The 20872-nt window shown below is 37.4% G+C and overlaps 2 protein-coding genes across 2 annotated transcripts; both read right to left on the bottom strand.

The window, feature by feature from the left end:
• Positions 1-3549: 3549 nt before the first annotated feature.
• Positions 3550-6636, bottom strand: LOC145785540 (uncharacterized). The gene is made up of 3 exons (XM_082597199.1): positions 5927-6636; positions 5489-5630; positions 3550-5402 (listed from the first exon to the last, which is right to left on the bottom strand). The coding sequence occupies exons 1-3, from the start codon at positions 6318-6320 to the stop codon at positions 3878-3880; spliced, it is 2061 nt and encodes a 686-aa protein (XP_082453325.1). The 5' UTR covers positions 6321-6636; the 3' UTR covers positions 3550-3877.
• A 2544-nt stretch (positions 6637-9180) lies between these two features.
• LOC145785271 (tyrosine-protein kinase fyna-like) lies at positions 9181-18907 on the bottom strand. The gene is made up of 12 exons (XM_082596948.1): positions 18730-18907; positions 17164-17260; positions 16648-16746; positions 16209-16318; positions 15637-15786; positions 14971-15123; positions 13370-13503; positions 12643-12765; positions 12074-12224; positions 11208-11339; positions 10336-10499; positions 9181-9314 (listed from the first exon to the last, which is right to left on the bottom strand). Exons 1-12 carry the CDS (start codon positions 18905-18907, stop codon positions 9246-9248), a joined length of 1560 nt encoding a protein of 519 aa, XP_082453074.1. The 3' UTR covers positions 9181-9245.
• Between the last annotated feature and the right edge of the window lie 1965 nt (positions 18908-20872).

The following is a 20872-nucleotide window of genomic DNA, read 5'->3' as shown; positions in this document are numbered from 1 at the left end:
AAGCCGCCGACAGGAAACACGACAAGTACGGCGAGTTATGTGTAAACATAAAGGAAGACAGGAAGCGCCCTTGCAGGGACGTCCTGTCACTTCCGTTCGTCGTAGGCTCCCTCGGGAGCTATGCTCCGTTGAGCTCTCGGGCTTTGGCGACTTTGGGTGTTCCTGCTCGTGGGGTAGCAGAGGTGGCTAGAAAAGTGGCCTCCCTCTCAATCGAAGGTTCCCTCCGTGTCTGGATAGCTTAGAACGCCGGCTCACTCGTGGAGGGGCTACGTCATAGAAAAGACGATTCCAGCGATCAGAAGCTCAATTCCCCAACAGCAGAAGCTCTGCAGTAAGCATCCGATCGCGCAAGACAGCAAACCACCTCAAAACCCGCCAGTAATTATGTGACGTCATAGTATGTTAAATCCATTGTTTTATTATCAATTTACCTGTAAACAATTGTCGTTTCATCAGCATGATGCAGCTCAATGAAGAATACAATCATCATCAATAAAATAAAATAGCAATATATGAATTAAGTATATATTGCATATCGTGAATGGACTCATATCATCTATCAATGACGTAATATCATTAACAACACTGGATCTGTATTTTCATATTTCAATATTTTAAAATATCACACACTATAGGCTACCTTCTCCTGATATGCTGCTCTTTCCCGCTCGGATCAACCTCGCGTTGCTTTTAACTCATCGATAAACATGATTTCCCGATCAACTCGATGCAACCTCCAAAGTTTCATCCCACTATTCTATATTTTTCCTGGTAACGTAGCCTAGTCATATCTACGCTTCGATCGCTAGTCCCCCCGACCTATCTGGGCGAACCTGCCTTAACGTCTGGCCAGTGCACATCCGTGCTCGTTGGTTCAACGTCAACACTTTTCCAGTAAGTAAAGCATACAATATATTCCCACATACCTTCTTTTTTTTACACCAATTAATTGAGCCTTTGCTCCAGATTTTATATAATTTTCGTCTCCCACGAGTATTCAAATCGTCCTTGTAGCTAAGCTTCTCTTCCTCGTGGGAGACCCCAAAGTTTATCCGCTCTGCCTACGGGCAGACCGGGTATAGGAGTCAAACGTACCTGTGTTACGGTCACGTGATGGAGACGTGGGCGCTGCCTGGCCTTATAAAACTTCTGTCGCCCGGCCCGTCGTGAGCTGACCTTTTTGCGTTTGCAGAAAGCTAAGCCCGTCTCCCTGGCCCGTTCCGCCATTCTAACTTTTGCGGACGAGTCGCACAAAATTCTCGATCCACACACCACACTTTCCTTCCACACAGGCGCGGATTTATGGGGGGGGCCCAGGGGGCCCGGGCCCCCCCCGAAATGTTGTGAGGAATTATTGTTGAAATTCTATGTATCCGCATCAAATCGTTTGATGTACGTCTAAACAGCTGATATTAGTCCCACGGCGGACTTAACTTATCTGGGGGGGGAGGTAATTTTTTGTTTGTTACGGTATAATTATGGTTGAAATCATCCATCGATCAGACTCCTTTATTCCGTTATACAACTGTAAATGCATTTTAATAGCAACATTTGTTGGAGCTGACTCAGCTGAAACCAATGCTGAACCAAATGACGTCAGTTGAAACAATCTGAAACCTTGAATGGCTGTTTTATAGTTTTTAGCCTTCATTATAATTTCAATCAATTGCCGTCTATGCTTGCAAACATACAAACATCCAATTGGTCATGGACACTGCATACAGGATTTTAAACCAGATTTCAAGTTTACTTTGCATGCTTAGCAATTATTTTTATTCAAACAAAATGTACTTTTTCAAACATTTACAATTGATGAAATGGCTGTTTCTTTTAATGTCTATTTTATTTTATGGCATATCGTATATGTCGTAGTATAGTGGCGTAGCCAAGGGGAGGGGGGTTACAACCCCCCTTTGGCACGCGTGTGACATCACGATATTGAGAATGGTGCTTTCAGTCTCTATGTCTCTAAAACAAAGTTTTCCTAATTTTAAACGAAACTGCATTGAAAGAGCGAGTTTTGCCAATACTAAACATTCAAATATTTCAGCCAAGAATTAGCAACAAGAAAACATAAAGACTTAGGTTTATTACCGAAAAATCCGAAGAAAACATGATCTTATCCTTTTGCTATGCCACCAGACAGCACCATTTTACAGGAATATTTATACCCACATTTTTGTTGAAAATGCTCTCAGAATGCACCAAACTCAAAGTAATTTTTCAAAAATTTCTGGGGGCTGCCCCCCAGACCCCCCTCCGCTAGGTGTCGTCTTTGGCGAAGACGCCGACGGGCTTCGCCCGCCGGCCATCAAAACCCCCCTTTTCAAAATTCCTGGCTACGCTACAGTCGTAGTATCATTTTTCACATCTGTTTTATCTTTTTCTTTCTGTTTAATTGATTTTCAAATTTTCTGGCCCCCCCCGAAAAAAACTCCTAGATCCGCGCCTGCTTCCACAGGTACATAGACTCCCCAGCCTGGCCCCCGCGACCTAAGCTGGTGGACTTCCCTTCCGGATGCATCGTCACCCCATAATCACGCCGCTCCCCGCCTCCACGGGGCGTGGCAGGCCGGTTCTTTAAAGTCTCTGACCTGGCTATGTTTATTGTGTTCTTCTCGCCGTGTCAATTATTTTGTACTCGTGCGTCGTTGATCAAAATAAAACAGTTCATCATCAAGCCTGCAGTAAAGCGTAAAAAAAATGTCAAATTGGCAATTGACCCTTCTAATGTTGAAGGAACAACGGAGTTGCGCGTCCCGTAATGTAGGCTACCGTCCCTACCTAGGCCTATTGCAATTCCGACGGAAACACATAGCCTATTGCTCATTGAGCCAGTTGATTTATTGTAGAGCAGCGGTTCCTAACCTTTTTTGTTCAAGGCGCCCTTTAAAAACTTATCAAAACTCGCGGCGCGGTAATGAATTCAACATTTTGCAAGGTTCATGTTATAGGCTATTAAAATGGTAGGCTATTATAAAATCATGTCAAAATGCAAAATACCGTAGGCTACTGAAAGCATTTAATGTGAGCAATGAGCTTGTTGCTCAATGCATATTTTTATCAAACTGCGGTGCAATGTTTGATATTGCAAGTCTCGGGTGAGTAGATCTTTCTGCTACGATCCCCTAATCAACTACAGTAGAATTCGCCTATGTGACACCTGCAGGGAACGCGGAAAAAGTGTCACCATAACCGAAGTGTCACTATAGCCCAATTCTACTCAAACTGTTGCGTATGCAAATGGGACTTTGCAACAGGTGTCACCATAGGCGAAGTGTCACTATAGCCAAAGTCGCTATAGGCGAATTCTACTATTAGTAGGCCTTTGCATCTTCGAATCAAGACTTTCGCATTGCCATTTTTTGCTTTGTGACTGTGGCTGGCCAACACACAATTATTTTTTATTTACTACGTAGGCTGGCTACCGTAGGGGAGGGTGGAGTGGTTTGAACCACTTTTCTCAATATTCCTAATGTCTGCTTCAGGATTCAATTTTTCAGCAATTTTTTTGCATGACATCCAAGTCTAGGATGTACTTGAGCAAGCCCAAAGTGAATTTGCAAATGAAATTTATTACAACGAAAAATATAAAGTATTTTCAGAAAGTTCTCAAGTGGTTCAAATCACCCTTGGGTTGGGGTGATTTGAACCACTCAAAAGGGTGATTTGAACCACACTGGGGTAATTTAACCCACCTTTTCAAAGTTGGATAAATACACATTGTTTCACAAATAATCAATGAAAAAGATGTCTCAAACATTTACAGCGGTATAAGTACAAAAATAATAAAAAACATGCAACACAAACAACGACCAGTAACTGTCAATCAACTGTCTCGTAAGAGTAATTAAGCATTGTCAACATCAATATGTTATCATTCCAAATTGAACTCTTTCAGGCAACAATTGAATATAAAATGGCTCTCCCTTCTTGCAGTTCCTCCCGCTTTTTGTGGATTGGGTAAAACTTTTACTATGTCGCTTCGTGGAAAAGACCCTTCATCATTTTCTTTGAATGTAAATGATGGCTTTCCACTCTTATTTGTAGATGGAACCTTTTGCAAGAAGCGAGCTTCAGGCTCCTCGTCGATTGTGCCCACGTCATCTATCTTGCCAATGTAATGACGTGTGTTCTCTTTGGTATTAAATTTAACAACAACAAAATCTCCTACAGCAAGTTCTTTGGGATTTTGCTCTTCATTTACACTACTTCCACTCTCTGATGCTGTGTCTGACATATCGTCCAAAGGAACTGCATCATCCTCATCAGAACTTGAGCTTTCATTAAGAGCTAGCACACGTTTTGTGGGGGGTTTCTTTGGCTTTGGTCTAATAATTTTTTGTTTTCTTCTGAGCAATTTTTCCTGCTTTGCACGTCTTTCTTCGTGCTGAATTTTTATTGCCTGTTTTTCTGGAGTCTCTGTGAGAACCCGACTTTTTACTCGTTTCCTTTTGCGTTGAACTCTTGGGGTTTTGCTTGATGGTAATGGAATAACTTCGTTGGGTGGTATGAAGCTTTCTGAGGCGTGATATTCCTCGAGATCTTGCAATGAAGATACGGGTAAATGTGTCGCACCTTCAAAGAAATAAGCATTATCAGTTGATCGGTTAGCAATAGTGTTGGGAACTGCGGCCATAACATTAGCTTCATTCACTTCAGGTTGATGGGAGGTACTTGTTTGGGGATTTGGTCTATCACTCAGAAGTGATGGGGCAAAATCTGTGTCTGTGAATATACTTTTGTTAAAAGGATATATTCCTGTAGAGGCAAAGCCAGAAGTGATGTTCCTTGGCGTCATAGCGTTTAAAAAAGCCTCCTTAACGCATTGTGGAATGTCATAAATCCGAAAAGTTTTGTTGTTGTAGGTTCGCATCCATCCATCTACAGCCTGGTTGTAATAGCCTTTAAATGGCCCAAACACTGATTTATCAAGCGGTTGAAGTTTGTGAGAAGTGTGAGGAGGCAAAGTCAGCAATTCAATGCCACTTTTATCAGCAAACTCCACAGCCTCCCAAGAAACGTGAGACTCATGGTTGTCGAGAATTAAGAGGACAGGTTGAGAGGGGGAACAACCACTATGCTTCACAAAATGTTTCAAGTAGACCAAAAATTTTTCTTCGTTAATCCACCCAGATTTGGTACCTTCTCCAATGGATTCTGCTGGTCCATGTCTAACAAATTCCTCCTTATATCTTACTCTTGGAAAGATAAACATGGGGGGAATGGCAACACCTGAAGCACTGACAGCACATACAACTGTTACAAGTTCTCCTCTCTCTGCAGATGTCACAGAACCAACTTGTTTTTTTCCTTTCGTTGTCACGATATGATTTGGTCTTTGCACGGTTGTGACACCTGTTTCATCAAGGTTGTATATTCTACTTGCAGCAAAGTTGTACCTAAAACACAAAACGATACAATGAAGCCTTTTTCAGATCATAAGAATTGCTAAGTACAAAGCAATGTTAGGCTATTGTTACGAGACCTGTCCATAACTCTTCCAAGGTTGTCGAAAAACTCCCCAACAGTTGTTTTGTTGAAAGCTGTCGCTCTTCCTAAAGACGTCGCTTCTGGTTTACGACATGTCAGATGGTGTCTCTCCTTGAAACCTTCAAACCAGTCAATTCCTGCAAAAGTTTATGGGAAAGAATTGAGAGGTGGTGTGTGTTGAGTAATGTCGAAAAAACAAACCAATGTGATCTACAATGTGCTACCGTACACAATTTTCCACACAGAATTAATAAACAAGTTAATCGTGTCTGATTAACGAAACGTCGGAAAATAAATGCAGATTATCACTAAAAACACCTTGTGATAGTTTTGCTTATTTTACACCAGAAGAGCGTATCATGTTATTGAATTAAATGCCTGGTGAACAGTCTCATTCAATTTTTAAACAACATAGGCTTAAAATAAAACAAACCTGCCATCTTAGAAACCACCCAGTTACTTGGCATCTGAATGTTGTTCTTGTCAGCCAAACTGAAAGCCAACTCACGGCATTTGGTGCGTGTGAGTCCGTGAAATCTATCGTCCAGGTCTTTTATGTGCTGTGCGAGCAGACTTTCCAACTCCCAAGGAAACACCAGACTTTTTACCTTCGTTCTATTATAGCCAATGTTTTCTGAGAGTCTACCATTATCAGATCCAGGACGATTGCACTCTTTGTAATAGCGACCTAAAGTGGTCCTGTTAATATGTCTTCTTTTGGCAACTTCTCTGATCGACATTCCATTCTTTATTTCCTCCAAAGCAAGCAACATCTCCTCACGAGTGGCTGATGCGTGGCTTGTAGTTCTAACATGTTTGCGAGGCATAGTGATGGAAATAAAAACTTAAATTCAACTAATGCTTGTAATTTACTGTGGCCAATAGGAATACCCTGTGTAAGCAATTCGCAATATTACTACAGTTAACATAGACTGTATAGCCTATTTATAAGTAGCCAAATGCATACTAAAGCACTAGACTTACAATACATTGACTACTACAGACCGCAAACTATTTCAGAAGAAGCTACTAAAACTTATTTTCTTCTGGGAGGTTTGAGCCACCGGTTCAAACCTCCCGAATCAACTGGTTCAAACCTCCCTGTTGCCACCATTTTAAGAAACTTGTCTAATCAGCTATTAAATCTTTCACTTACAGAGCATTTGCCAGCATCATTAAACACCTTTTAGATAGGACTACTCATGGTAGTATTAACTATTGCCTAAGTAAAACAGCGAAGATGGCATGCAGCTACAAACTGAAATTCCTAAAATTTACTTTTTGCAAGGAAAACAAGTTCTAACCTGCTTGCGCTAAAATCGCTGCTGCTATCGCTCTAACGTAGACATGCTTTGGAATCACTTTACTTCCTCTGTCTACAGACATAGTTACGTCTTTTCTACTTTTAGGGTATCCGCAATAACAGCCATGGTTCAAACCTCCCAGTGGCTCAAACCTCCCCACTCTCCCCTACAGCTTTCGGTGTGTAGCTACGATTGGGCAGCGGAATTTGAGAATAACTTTTCATTTATGGTACTCACCGTCAAGTAGAGAAAATAAAAATTCATCGGCAACAACTGGTCAACAAGCGAAAACTTCATTTCATTAATTTTCTATATTACCGGCCTGTGCGTCAGTGATTTACAAGCTCTACAAGGGTAGAAAGGTTCAGAAATACGTTTCCAATAAAAAGGTTTCTCAATGAGAGAATAATTAGTTAAATTGCTCAAAGTGATCACTAGTGTAGGTCTACCACTTTCTTTTTTGTATGAAGTATTTTTTCATTTTTCGTTTGCTTCGTTTTTGCAGTAGTAACTACCACTTTGGCTTTCGCTTCATTGGTGCGTTTATTGCCTTTATTTTCTTGTGGGAGTGGCTGCTCAGCTTGTCCACTGCAGCTCAACTTTTAACCCTGAAGTTATGATACCGTAAGTGGTTATATTTTGTGTCCCCGATTTTGTGCCGTAACTGTGCAAATTAAAGATATTGTTTTCTGAATACTATTCCTTTAGAAAAAGATTTTCATTTTGAGTTAAGTTTAAGTTCGTGTGCAAGGGAATTCCCCTAGGTAAATACCATTTTAAATGCCAATTTTTCAAGTTTTGTTATTTTTTTGATGATGATGATCACAAACAAAGTGATGCAATTGTGCGTTATTGATGAGTTGGTTGAGGCTTGAGAAATTAACAGAATCTTCATTGAGTCACGAGTGCGTTTGGTTGCAAAGTTGCTCCATAATTCTTTAAAATGGTTTCACTGAATATACTTTAAAAAAACAAAAAAACAAATAGGTTACTGATTTCACAAAATTTGAACTGACAGGCACATAAATAAAAGAAACTATTACTATAAAACAATGTTGTTGTTTTTTCAACAGAGGTTACCATATATGGTAGACACAACCTTTGGGCATATGGTCATAGTTTTCTCCGGTCACTTGGGCATGAGTTGTTCTTTCATTGACTTTGTAACAATGAACAAAAATTGTTTTAAATAGCCCCATTACTTGCCGCTTTCTACACCAACTTAATGTAGACTAAGACTATTATAACTCATCTGGAGCATTTACATGTGAGTTTGTATAGGACCTCTGTTTGACTGTACCTTTTTTGTTAACTTATATAGTTACCGTATTGTTTCTCAATCTATAGTTTGAATTTTCATGCATTAGTAGGCTATATACAAAACAAGTCGATCAAACAATTAATGATTTTGTTAATATTTAATTACTTAAATGAGCATTTCTTTATATATCGCCTTATGTGTTTTAGTAGGCTAATTATAGTGTGAATCAGTAGGCATGGGTTCAATGCCTTGTTGGGTCATACCAAACACTTTTTTAAAAATGGTACAGCAAATACTAAATTTTATTCCAGCTTGATAGTCAGCAAAGGAATGGATTCAGGATAACACTGCGTTCTGCTGTGCTGAAACTGTTTGCTTTGTAAAATTCTGAGAGCAAAACAGATCTGTGATGCATAAATCACTATATAGAACATACATTATTACTATATGCCTAAAATGGTATAATTAATAGTGCTACTTTTTTGATAAAAAGTGTATTATTTTTCAGTAAAATATCAAAATTCGTATCAATGCGAAATTTCCAACATTCTAAATACATTTTGATATTATTGTTCTACAATTTCAAAATATGAGAAAAAATATTTAACATAAAATACATTTCCAACTTAATTCACTTCATATTATGTGTGATTGTACTCTTTTACGTGCTGTTGATTATGACCATTTACAATTGAATAGGATTTTTTTTTTGCATTGTGTTATTCAGTAAACAACATCCAGAGCTGGTATACAAGTCTCTGCCCTTGTTAAAAAGTACCGTACCATGACGTCATCCATTAGAATTGACCAAACACATAGGGGGAAACTACTTTACTGTTCATAGTGTTCATACATTTCACCCTATATGTGTTGGTCGATTCCAATCTTTGACGTATATTCACATCATAGCATTTATAACCAGCTCCCAACATCCTTATAGAAAAACTGATTTGACTGTAGCGTGAAACCACTCAGAAATATTCAAAAATACTGCAAATACAAAAAGTTAAAATGTGCATTACAATACAATAAGTTTTTATTTTTTTTATATCTATCTGTACCAAAATTTCCACAACTTCTGGTACAACAGTTTAAATGTTAAGAAGCAAGCAATGTCATTTTACAAAACTGAGTTAAAAAATATATTCCTTCTTTTAGAATTGTTATATATAATTGTTGAAGGAATGTCAGAATGCTCCTTCACCAGATTCTTGGTAACTTGTTTCTGTTGCAATGAAGTAGTCTTCCAAAAACACCTAGGCAAAAATTGGTATCAAGTCAATACAGATGAAGCCAGATGATTGAATACTGTACTTGGATTCAAGAAGGGCCCAATTCCAACTAAAGTGATTTTGAGATAAATGAGTTTTAATTATATTTTTAGTCACTTGCTTTGGTAGTTGAATTTCAATGATGATTATATGCTTAGATGTACTGGTAAGAAGTATTATGCCTGAAAATATCACTTGGTGAAGATTCTGTGGAAAAACTACTGAAAAGTTGATATATACTTAATTGTTGGAGTTGGACCTTTCTTAAAATTTATAGAAATATTGAGGGGGTATTTTTCATGTTTAAGCTTAAAACATTTGGCCTTTTTTTAGGTATCATTTAGAAGACATCAAAAGGCATTGAAAAAGCACAAAAAAGAAATTTGAAAAAATGGAGTTAAGCCCTTTAAGGTCAAATTGCCAAGCTGTTCATTCATTTAACTGATATACAAACATGCAATGAAGAAAACATCGGAATGTAATGTGAGTAAGCTATTGCTGTGACTGCAGTTGTTTGGTATTGACTGGGTATTGACTATTGTCTTTCTTGTATATCTGGTATATTAAGCACTATTTAATATAATATTATCACTAAGTCATAAAATAACTGCAGTTGCAATAAATCTTTCAAAATTTCATTTTAGGTTTCTGTTAATGAATGTACAAAGAGTTACTTGTTATCTATTTACAAATTAGTTTTTGGCAAACTGTGCAGTGTGCATGTTCTCATAAATTTTAGTCATGAAATTGCAATGAAACTTAATCTTAATTTAGAAATTATTTTGTCACAACATCATGTCTCTCAATTTTGCTTCTATTATGGTTTAAGTCAAAACTACTACAAGATATTTTTCTATGATTTTATGTTTATGATAGTTTCTGACACTTTTGCTTAAGTTTTGTGATATGTTGTTGAAACACAAGGCTATTGATATTCTTGTCGATTGAGATGGTGGTGTTGTAAGGAGAACTCTTGCATTAGTTAAACGTAAAATATTGTATTTACCTTAATGTATTCGAATGTCGGTCTCTGCTTTTCCTCTTTGTACCAACATTGCAGCATGAGCTGATAGAGAGAGTCCGGGCAAGGTGGCTGTGGGTGACGGGTTGGAGGTTTGGGCATTCTGTATCCAAGTTCAACTTTTTCAAGAACTTCTCGGTTCATCATTCCTTGAGAAAGTATTTTTTAAATATTTTCATGTTTCGTGTTGAAAACCCATTTCTCAAAAAAAAACTAAATTTTGTTGCGATTGAATTTAATTTGTTCAATCATTGCTACTGTTTGATAGCAATTATTTAATGTTGCTTGATTTTATATGTTCGATATGTTTTATTTAGTTTAACTATTTTTGGAGCATATGAGCAATCATAGTTTTTGTTGTAGATTGGGGCAGATGATCTATCTTTTTTACCATTTCAAGTCAATTTGTTTGTTTTGATAGCCTTGTATAATAGAGTAAATAAAACCCTCAGAACTACCGTATGTCTTGCGTAGTAATAGGTTAAACCATGGTACCAATTAAGTAAGATGGCAACAAATGATCACAAGTATTCACCCATCACGCCCATAACATTAAATTTAATTACACACTTTATGTGCAGACTGGAGATCCAGGCACTCAGCAATTAAAAAGAATTAGTTAAAGATATCGGGAATTGGCCATTACATATTAAAATTTAGTGATTACTGATCACCAAAGTAAAACAAAAAATATAACAAGTATCAAAATCTCTCTCCAGCAACACCACAATATAAAGCAATGGACAAAAAAATACAGCATTACATACTTACGTGGACTACATCTCAAAAACACTAAAGACTTGCCAAAATAAAAAGTTTTGTTAGCTGTTCAGATAATAGCAGTGCCATATCCATACCAGGGTAAGGCGTTCTTCCTTTTGTGACTACTTCTGTGAGCAGTATCCCAAAGCTCCAGACATCTGATTTGATTGTAAAGTGACCGTACGTTGCAGCTTCCGGTGCTGTCCATTTGATGGGAAATTTTGAACCTGTTTTATTGATATATTTTATACTTTTAGAGTCTGTTTGCTGATGTTATATTTTTGTGTATTCTTAATGTCCGTTTCCAAATTTATTGAATAATCAATTAGTGTTACATGGCTGAAAGATGCCCAAGACTTAATCAAAAGGAAGAAAAACGTTGGGATTGACGCAGTTTCTAATTAGATTGACTGGCAGCCCTTTACATCACTGAGAGTCTGCAAAATTTGTTAATCATTGTTTTAGAGGAGAAAGATGAACATCTTTGCTAATCTTTCTTTGCTAATAATACAATCTTTGCTAATCTTCTGCATGATACGAAATGTGTTGATGTTGATGATTTAGAACAGAAAAATGCGAGTTTTCCTTATGAACTTGTTGGATAATTGCTGAATTATATTTATCACGTATCCACCACATTCACGTGATAGTTTTAAGCATAAAAATATTTCACAATTTTATAAGATTTGTAATTTAATAGAATAAACATTCTACCATGACGTCTACTTTTATAGCTTGTTTATTCAGTGAGAAGTTATATTTGGCTAACTATGTAAGTGTAGCATTTGGCACCGGTCGGAACACTGCCAACCAGATTGGTAGTTGATAAAAGCAACCATTCGACAACTGTTTCAGTATACAGTATATACAGAACCTTGCCAACACTCTCCTGGCTACGTATATGTACTGTGCAGCACATGTGTATCTACATTTGTACCTTAGCTTGATATTTTTTGCTTACCTTCTTTTGGGTTATAGACTGTCTCAATAACTCTTGCTAATCCAAAATCTGCAACTTTGCAGACTTGATTCATGCCAACAAGAATATTTGCCGCTCTCAAGTCTCGGTGAATGTATTTGTGCTGTTCAAGGTATGCCATGCCTGATGCAATCTGAAGTATTTTTTTACATTCTTTGTACATTGTTATGCAATAGTAAGAAGAAAAACATCTACAAAATTTGAATCGTGGCAAGGCAAATGTTTCTTTTTTCTTGCAATGTTCTTAAACATTATGCTAAGATAGTAGTGTTGCATTGCAGAAGAGTTATATAAGTGGTAAGTTATAAAAATGAGGTTTAATAAGCACGCATAGCCAGGTAATTTATATGTTTATTTTGGTGCGCTTTTTGTTTTCACTGAAGCCATTGCAGAAAGAGCATTAGTCTACTGTATGATACTAAAACACTAGAAAAACACTACTACTGCTACTAAGACACATTATTACGACGTTTATGATGACCAACATGCATCGTTCGTTTATATTATTGCAGTAGCCTATATCATATTATACCTAGTCGATTAGGCCCTACCTGAGCTGCGATGTCGATGTGGTCCATAAGGCTCGTATTTTTTCCTTCTCCATCAGTAAGGTAATCAAGTAAACATCCATGGCACATGTATTCTGTTACAATGTATATTGGTTCCTCTGAAACCTGTCATAGTCGTATGTTCAGTGGAAAGGGTGGTTAGATTTACAAGATATAGAAATATCGATATTATATTGTAGGAAAAGCTTAATCGGCGATTATGTTTTTATGGATTAGGTAAAAGTATGCAAGATTCTGCAGCAACATTACGCAGTATTATAAAATTGAGTTGTGAAACTTACACTTTAAATGTACAAAAAAACAATTAAGCTTACACATGATTTAATTGTAACCGTGGACACTAGTTTGTAGTAGCTGACCTGATGGCTACATGTCTATTTGCTATTTTCTGCTGCCTCTTTTGCAGGTCTGCTGCTATTCGGTGAGTCCGATTCGGTGAGTTTCTAACCCTTAACCCCTAACCCTAAAACGGCAATGATAATTAGGCTACGGTACCCGATAATTTAAAAAAAAATGAAAATATCCCCCGTTAAGGGATCGGACTTACCGAATCGGGCTCACCGAATCGGGCTCACCGAATCGGACTCACCGAAACGGACCATTCCGCTTTTTTGCCGCACATGTGATCGCAGTGCACTGTGTGTTGTCGCAATGAAATTGTAACATACTTTTATTATTATTTTATTAAGATTATTTGGTTCGTTCTCACCACTGCCAGCAAAAGTAAAAGTTTTTCATGTTTCAGCTTCTTCATAATTTCTGCTTCTGCGAGGAAGGCGTCAGGGGACATTGTTCCTGGCTTTAGGGTCTTGATAGCCACTTCAGTGTTTTTGTTCCACAATCCTGCAAAAAGTTGATCTTTGTGAGTTATAGCCTATACATAGTATATCACAGAAACTTCAGAAACGTTAGAAAAACATTTTTTAATGGAGCTTATGAGCTACATATTAATTACATTTCTGTTTGCCAAAACAAACCCAAGCGACAACTTAATCTGGTGAAGATCTTTACCAAATGTGGTAGTGATCTGGTCAAATTTGGTTGGGATTAAATGAATGCTTGGAAATGCAGCATTAAACTAAAAGCACCATAAGCGTTGTATTACGCTGCAGACGGAACGGTGGTTTTGTGCAGTCTATGTATCTCGTTTATTTTATTTGGTGGCGCTTAAAAAGTAGGTGTAATTTTGTTTACCATAAACATCTTCGACCAAGTGCTGCTACAAGGTTTGACGTATTTTTATGATTTACGTCAAGTATGTTAAATCTGGTTGCATTACTCAGCTGTGTGTGCTTGTGGTATTTTTTGTTAACACAACAAACAAAAAATTGCTTGAAGCTCGTCATGAAATGTAAACGTGTGACAAAAGCATAAATAGACCTTTACCGATTATAGTTTAATTTGAATAGGTCTGCGCATCCCACTTAAAGGTGAAGCAAACTGTTAATAGAAAACCTACGATTCAGGGACCCCGCTACCCTCTTATTGAGCTGGGGCAAATGAACTCTGTGTCTAAATCGTAGAGCCAAGATTGGGTACACTACATTTCACTGTAAAGCTCGAACACGTAGGCTCGTAGGCTACTCACAGGACATACGTACGACTGTCACGCTTTAGCCTTTTCGGTTATCAGCGAACCTGCAAATTACGTAATCACCTGCTACAAAGGTTGATAACGAGACAGTGCTGTGCGTAATGTTCAATTACGGTGGTGGACTTCTTAATGTTCCTCCCTTTATTTTGTAGAGTTCGTCGACTATATGAAGCAGTACGTTGAGTTTGGAAACTTTGTGTAAACAAGGAACTAGCACGACTGTTCTTGTAAGAATACGCTAAGTGTCATGTTGCAAGAGATTGATACCACTCGAGTGTTTCGTTTTTAGGATATTTGACGTTAACAAGTATTTTATGCTTAGACTGTTACAAACGCCATTTGTGACATGTTGATCATCTCTGGTAGTGATGAATGCAGTGTCTTTCACAATTTGTCTGTTTTATGAAACACTTAGTACAAAAAAAATAGAAGATGAGTGAAGAAGCTTGTTCTTCTCCAGATACTGAAGAAGCCGTCTCTATGGTGGCGAAAGCTTTATCCATAAATTAAACAAGTTTCTGAACCGACATTTTGTTTACTTATTATGTTTAATCGTTCGGTTGTATCTTAAATGAAGGATCTTTGTATAACTTTTTGCCCTCAATAACATCGAAAAATCGGAACACAGTTTGAGAGACATCAGCAATTATTTCATTATTTATACAAAAGATATTTGGGATAATAAATCTATGAAAGTCCTTAGCCCGGATGCCTACCTTTCCAAACTTCTCCAAACATTCCCGACCCTAATTTTTTTTGCAACGTCAGCTGTTTTCGATCAATTTCAAAGACGTCTTTTCCCATGGTTATCATTTCTGGGGTCTTAGGTGACGGATTTCCAAGTTTACAGCATAATCCATCTTGTGAACCTTGCATGCAAATGAGATTATGCAACTTTGCATTTAAGTCTACTGCAAGTGTAAACATCATTAGCATATAATGGTAAACAATGGTTGAAATATCAGCATGCCACTAACTATAAATGCAATATCTCTTGAAGATAGGACAAGGTATTAGCAAACTTATCTATTCGCTTGCTTTTGAACAAAGTATAATAAATTGCAAATACGTGATAATGCGTCTGGAGGGAAAAATATGAAGTGGTTATCCCGATAATACTATTGTGGTATTTGAAGGAGAGTGGGCCAAAATACTGATTTTGTTTGGAGCAGCTTTTGTTTATATAGTGGTTTGAATTCAAATTAAGATGCAAATAACGATTGGATTAAAATAGCACAGCTCAAAAGATTTTTACTCTTGAAACAGCTGTGTTGGTTTGTCTTGCATTATTCTAGCAAGCTACTGCGATGGTATGTTGCCTCTTTCGTGAATACATTTCACCATCTTTTTTGCAGAACTTGGTAGAAGTTTCGAACTCTTACTTTTGTAATATGCTACGAGTTCGAAAAGGTCATGGAATTGTACTCTTGTTGTGATGTAATATCCGCCATTGTCAAGCTTTCTGATGCGATAATGTTTCACGACTTTTCCCCTCATTTGGTCGTCATCAGTGACAGAAAGTGAATAGGAACCTGAAAAAAATTAATTACAATTATACCCATTACTGATAAGCCTTGCTTAATGGCGGCTGGAGCATGCCACAGAACTTTAAAGCCGTAATTGTTGTGGTAGTTTGGTATCTAACTTAATAATAATAATGTTAGTTTTTATATAGCGCTGTATCCATCGCAGAATGCGTTGCTCCTCAGCGCTTTACAAAGCAGACAGTGTCAACTTAACGGTAATTGTGAAGTGCAATGATTAGGGCTATGTCAGATACATTTTGGTTAAAATATGTGGCTTTTTTTTATATTTAAGCTCAGCTGTTTTCAAAAAAAGAACTGCTGAACAAAGAAATTTACATAACCCGGTGATACAGCAGGAAATTGGTGATAAGAAGCGATTTACATCATGTTCTGTGAAGCCATGGCCCATGAGTGTGGCAATAGCTCACCTGTGCCTGGAGAGCTTTCACTATCTCGTATTAGAAAGGTTCCTCGTGGGACATTTGATCTACCGAGTTTTCGTTCACATTCAATCCGAGCCATTTGTCCAAAATACCAACTGCAATGCAAACATCTTGCTGCTGAGCTGAGTCAATTTCTTCTCAAAATTTATTGAAATTTCTTAGTTTTTCAAAAAAATTAAGACCGACCCGATGTTACAAAATTACCAGCATGAGATTATTTTTGTAAACTTTGGAAAGCTAGTTTAAATTATTGCAAAAAACAAATTTTGCATTTAGAATGTCATCAAAGATATTAAGTTGATTGCTGCAACGTATTCTTGCAATGCTTCTTCTTTTATAGCCTATTGTGAAATGATTCTTTTTAATTTTCATGATACTTGTCATTATGATCTTTAAAACAATGGATATCAAATGTTCTTCTCACTCTTGTGATTCTATTCCTCCCATTGGTCCAACGTAGTTGCTTGGGACATACCCCTCTTGTTTCGTCACGGTTGATCGCGCCTGCCACCAATCTCCTGTGCTGTGTTTTCAACAATGTGTGATAACAACTTTTTTTTTTAAATTGTTGATTTTATTTATCAATTTTGACGAGTTGGTATTACTAGTTCTTCATTTGTGAGACGCCTTTACTCTATTTGCAGGTAATCACTTAATCTGTTGTAGATCTTCATCAGAGAAAGAGATGTCTATATTATTTGCCTTTGAAATACGAGTAGAGAAAGAACACAAAAATAACAATACAGCAATAGAAAGGTTTGGCAGCATCAAACAACCTAGCGGTTTGCCAGTTAGATCGGTATATTTGCCTGAGAGAAGATCTGGGCCAGATTTAGTGGATGTTTGTCAGGTCTTTTAGCTTACGTTTTTATCACCGGCCTTTGTAACAACTGTGTGTATCTAAGATAAGTTGATGCAACAAAAGTTTGGTTTTACTCACAAGTTCAAAATAAAGAACTCCTCTCCTTTTTTGAAACTAAGATCGTTGTAATTTCTTGCTGTGTAGTCGTACATTGCGACGAATCTCGGAAATGCCACTGAAAGTAAACGGTTATTGCATTTCAATGAGTATTGAAGATAGATATGTTCTAAGCATGAAGTAATTTATAGTATCCAGGGCTTCTCAAACTTTTTTGTTCTGCGACCCCATTTTGAAAAATATATTTCTATGCGACCCCATTATGGGGACATCCACGTTAATGACATTAAAACGGGGTTAGTTTCTGACTTATCTATTGTTTTCTTTGTGCTTCCATTGTTACTACATGAATCTACGGAACCTAACCACTGATCCATAGTCAATTAATTGTAACTGCTTTAAACTTTAATCTAGGTTCCTTCAGAAACTAGTTGCTAGACTACTCTGAAATCATAATGCGAGCGGTAAGGTTACTTTTGGTCAGCACGTTACAGCAATGATAGCGTAACAATGCATCAATTGTTACGACTGGTTATATTATATCGTTAGACATTTCACACCGACGGTTGCAGTCAATTGAAATCATGGCAAGACTACAACCTACCGGCACTAGACTAAATTAAACTATTTCATTACGACCCCATTTGGGGTCGCGACCCACAGTTTGAGAAGCCCTGAACCACACTTCACTTTCAGTGATTGGCCTGATGAAAACCAACAATAAGATAAGATATGGCTTATTGTCGTTTCGCAACTTTTAACGTCGATTTTTAGATTTCAAGATACAAGCAAAAGCTGTGTTTTCTTACCAAGCATTATAATGCGTGTCTTTATTTCAATGCTGTATCTATCGCAGATATGCTTTGCTGTCAGCTTTTTACAAAGCAATTAGTAGGTCTACCAGCGCAGTTATACAGAGGTGTAGCTTTGTAGGCCTACATTATTACTTCGAATTTATTCTTTTGCTAAGTGTCAAACACGAATAAAACTCAGTATTATTTAAAAAAAAATGTTAGTATGACACGATAGGGTGTCGAACCCATACCTACTGATTCGGAGACGGACACTCCAGCTACTAAGCCACTGAGTAGAACTACTGCACGGCTGGTCAATGCAGCAATTGTCTGTGTTTTGTACACATAATTTTTTCTATTTTTGTTTCTGTCAATTTTTTCACCCCTAATTTTTTCCTGAATGTGTTGTGATTATACAAAATGCATTAACTTCTCATCTTATTTTGGTGTCATGTACGTCAGTGTCCAAGCTTTGTCGCTTCTACTTTTGTAGACTTCTGTTGTGTCGGCATGCATAGGTTTCGCTTTGATGCTCAGAAACAAAAAAATGAACAACATATGTGGCCAAATGCCCCTTTTAAACACGGCGTGAAGAGTAGGCCATTGAAGATTTATTTAAAAATAAATAAAAAAAGCTTCTTGTTTATTATGAAATAAGAGGATGTCTATATGTCCTGATATTTTTAATACGATCTTTTTATCTCTTTATAAAACTATTACCAACTAACATTGTACTAACCATGTAGGCTCCATCATATATTTACGTTGCATTAGACTTTGTCTAATAACTTACCTTCTTTGTCAATGTTGGAATTGCGTGGCCCATTTCCTTTATTGTTCCCAACTTTCTTCTGGTTCTGAGATTGATTTTGAAGGATGTTGTTCAAGGGGATTGTTGCTGGAACTCTGTTACTTCCATTTGGATTGGGTTTCTTTGCACATGACATACAACCAAAGCATTTTCGAAACATGTTGCTTTTTCATGTGAAGTTATATTCAGAGTCATAAGTGATTAGATTTGTGAATTTTCGCGTTCTTCTATAATTCAATATTCCAAGATTTGGAGCCTTTTTAACAAAGGATTTGAAAAAAACAGTTGAAAATTCTTCAATTTAGCGCTAAAAAAGTGGCCACAGGTTAACAACTTTGGGCTAGATTTTGTATCTACAACGAAGGTCAGAGCTGGCAAAGAGTGGGCAACCAACATTGGTGATCCATTCTTCTGCTCTAATTGCTTGTCCGGGAACCATCTGACTTTGCAGTCGAAGAAACGACATAGATCAATGTCCCTTACCGGTAGCGAGGCAAACCCTGCCCTATTTTTTCTCACTCTGCTTTGATCATGCAAAATTGCGGATGATGCTTAATGCGTGTTTCTAGCTTTCGTTTTTGTTCCCTTTGTGAATAGTCTCTCCTGGCATGACGATTCAGCTACCGTACGTCTCTGGACAGCTCTCTATTCAGTTTCGGACACGGACACCTCTATTCAGCAGTGGGTAAAATAATTAACAGACATTCCACCAACAAGCTAAAGCTTCACTTTGTCAATCTCGGTGACTGGGTCTGCGTTATTGTTTCAAATTAAGCCTTGCAAGTATGCGAACCTGCCAGAATTAAGCTTCCAAAAATATTTTGTCGGTGTGAGGACGAAACTTCTTATGCAATCAGTCTCGGGAGACAATGGCAGTTTGCACTCCAAATGTAGTGCAAACGCTTGCTAGCCTATAGCTAAGCTTAGCTGAATAGTCGAGTTTGGAAACATTGATCTTTATTGGAAGTAAACTACTGCATTCGTTGATGGTGACCTTAACTACTTACAGGCTAGTCTACTCTATAGTCTGATTATAGTGTAAGCCTAGTATCGACGTACCCAGATAGCACAAATGCTTCTTTTTATATTGATACAATTTCTGCAGACATTAAAATAATGTTAAAATAACAAATTTTGATAACTGGATAGTTGATTTTGGTTTAACTGAACAAGCGATATATGAGAACAGTGCTGTTTGAATGAGCAAAGATGATTTGCCGGAGTTGATTTTTGATTAAGTAGTAAAGTCAATATTTCTATGTACCTAAATTTGAATACCAAAGTAGAAACTGACAGTGATGTACACAAAAGGGGGGGAGGGAGCATTGGGCTACACCTCTCGTTTTAAAGAAACGTTTCAGAAATTTAACGAAGTAAAGTACGGCATTTATTATGTTTTGAATAGCACTGTCAAAGCAATTAACGTCGTTTCTTTAGAGTATAGACTCTAAGCAAATACTAAATCCATGCCTCAATGCCTCTCCCCCACTGCGTGCGCCACTGAACAATGATATCTTCTAACTTCTATTCTTGTTTCTTGGAGAAAGTTAAGTTATACAAAAATATTAACTCGGATGAAACCGAACGATTGAACATATTGAATAGATGAAATCTGCAAGATTTGAAAACTTGCATAGCTTTTTCAACTGTGAAAACAGTTTTTCAGTACCTTATTCAAATAGAATTTAACGAGGGCTAATTAAAATGTAGGCTATTCGTCGTACCTATCTACTTTTGCTGGACGTTTTCTCAGTTGGCTTGTAGCTCCACTGACGTGTTGAGTTTGTGTTGTTCAATATTCAATCTGTCTTCTTTGTGTCTTTTTCGAGCGTGTTTCGACAAATTCTATTTATACACCATGTCATGCATGGCGAAGTGATGACGTCACGCGCCGTGAAGAGTCGCTGTCATTCTCAAAAAATTGCACCATTTCACAGAAGGCCATGCATATAAATGAACAAACATGTTCAATATCTGGTCATAATGGCAGCGAATTCTTGCGACATTCGTTGTTGCAACATTGCTAGCCAGGTTTAGCAATTCCTGTCAAATTCAATAGCCTACTTGAATTGGTGTTATCTATCAACGTAGAAAAGAGCAAACAGAACGTTTGAAAAGGTCCTAA

The sequence above is a fragment of the Aplidium turbinatum genome, chromosome 16 (genome assembly GCF_918807975.1).
Source record: "Aplidium turbinatum chromosome 16, kaAplTurb1.1, whole genome shotgun sequence".
In the NCBI taxonomy this organism is placed as follows: Eukaryota; Metazoa; Chordata; class Ascidiacea; order Aplousobranchia; family Polyclinidae; genus Aplidium; species Aplidium turbinatum.
Note: the sequence above shows the minus strand (reverse complement) of the source record. Positions and strands in the feature narration are given on the sequence as shown.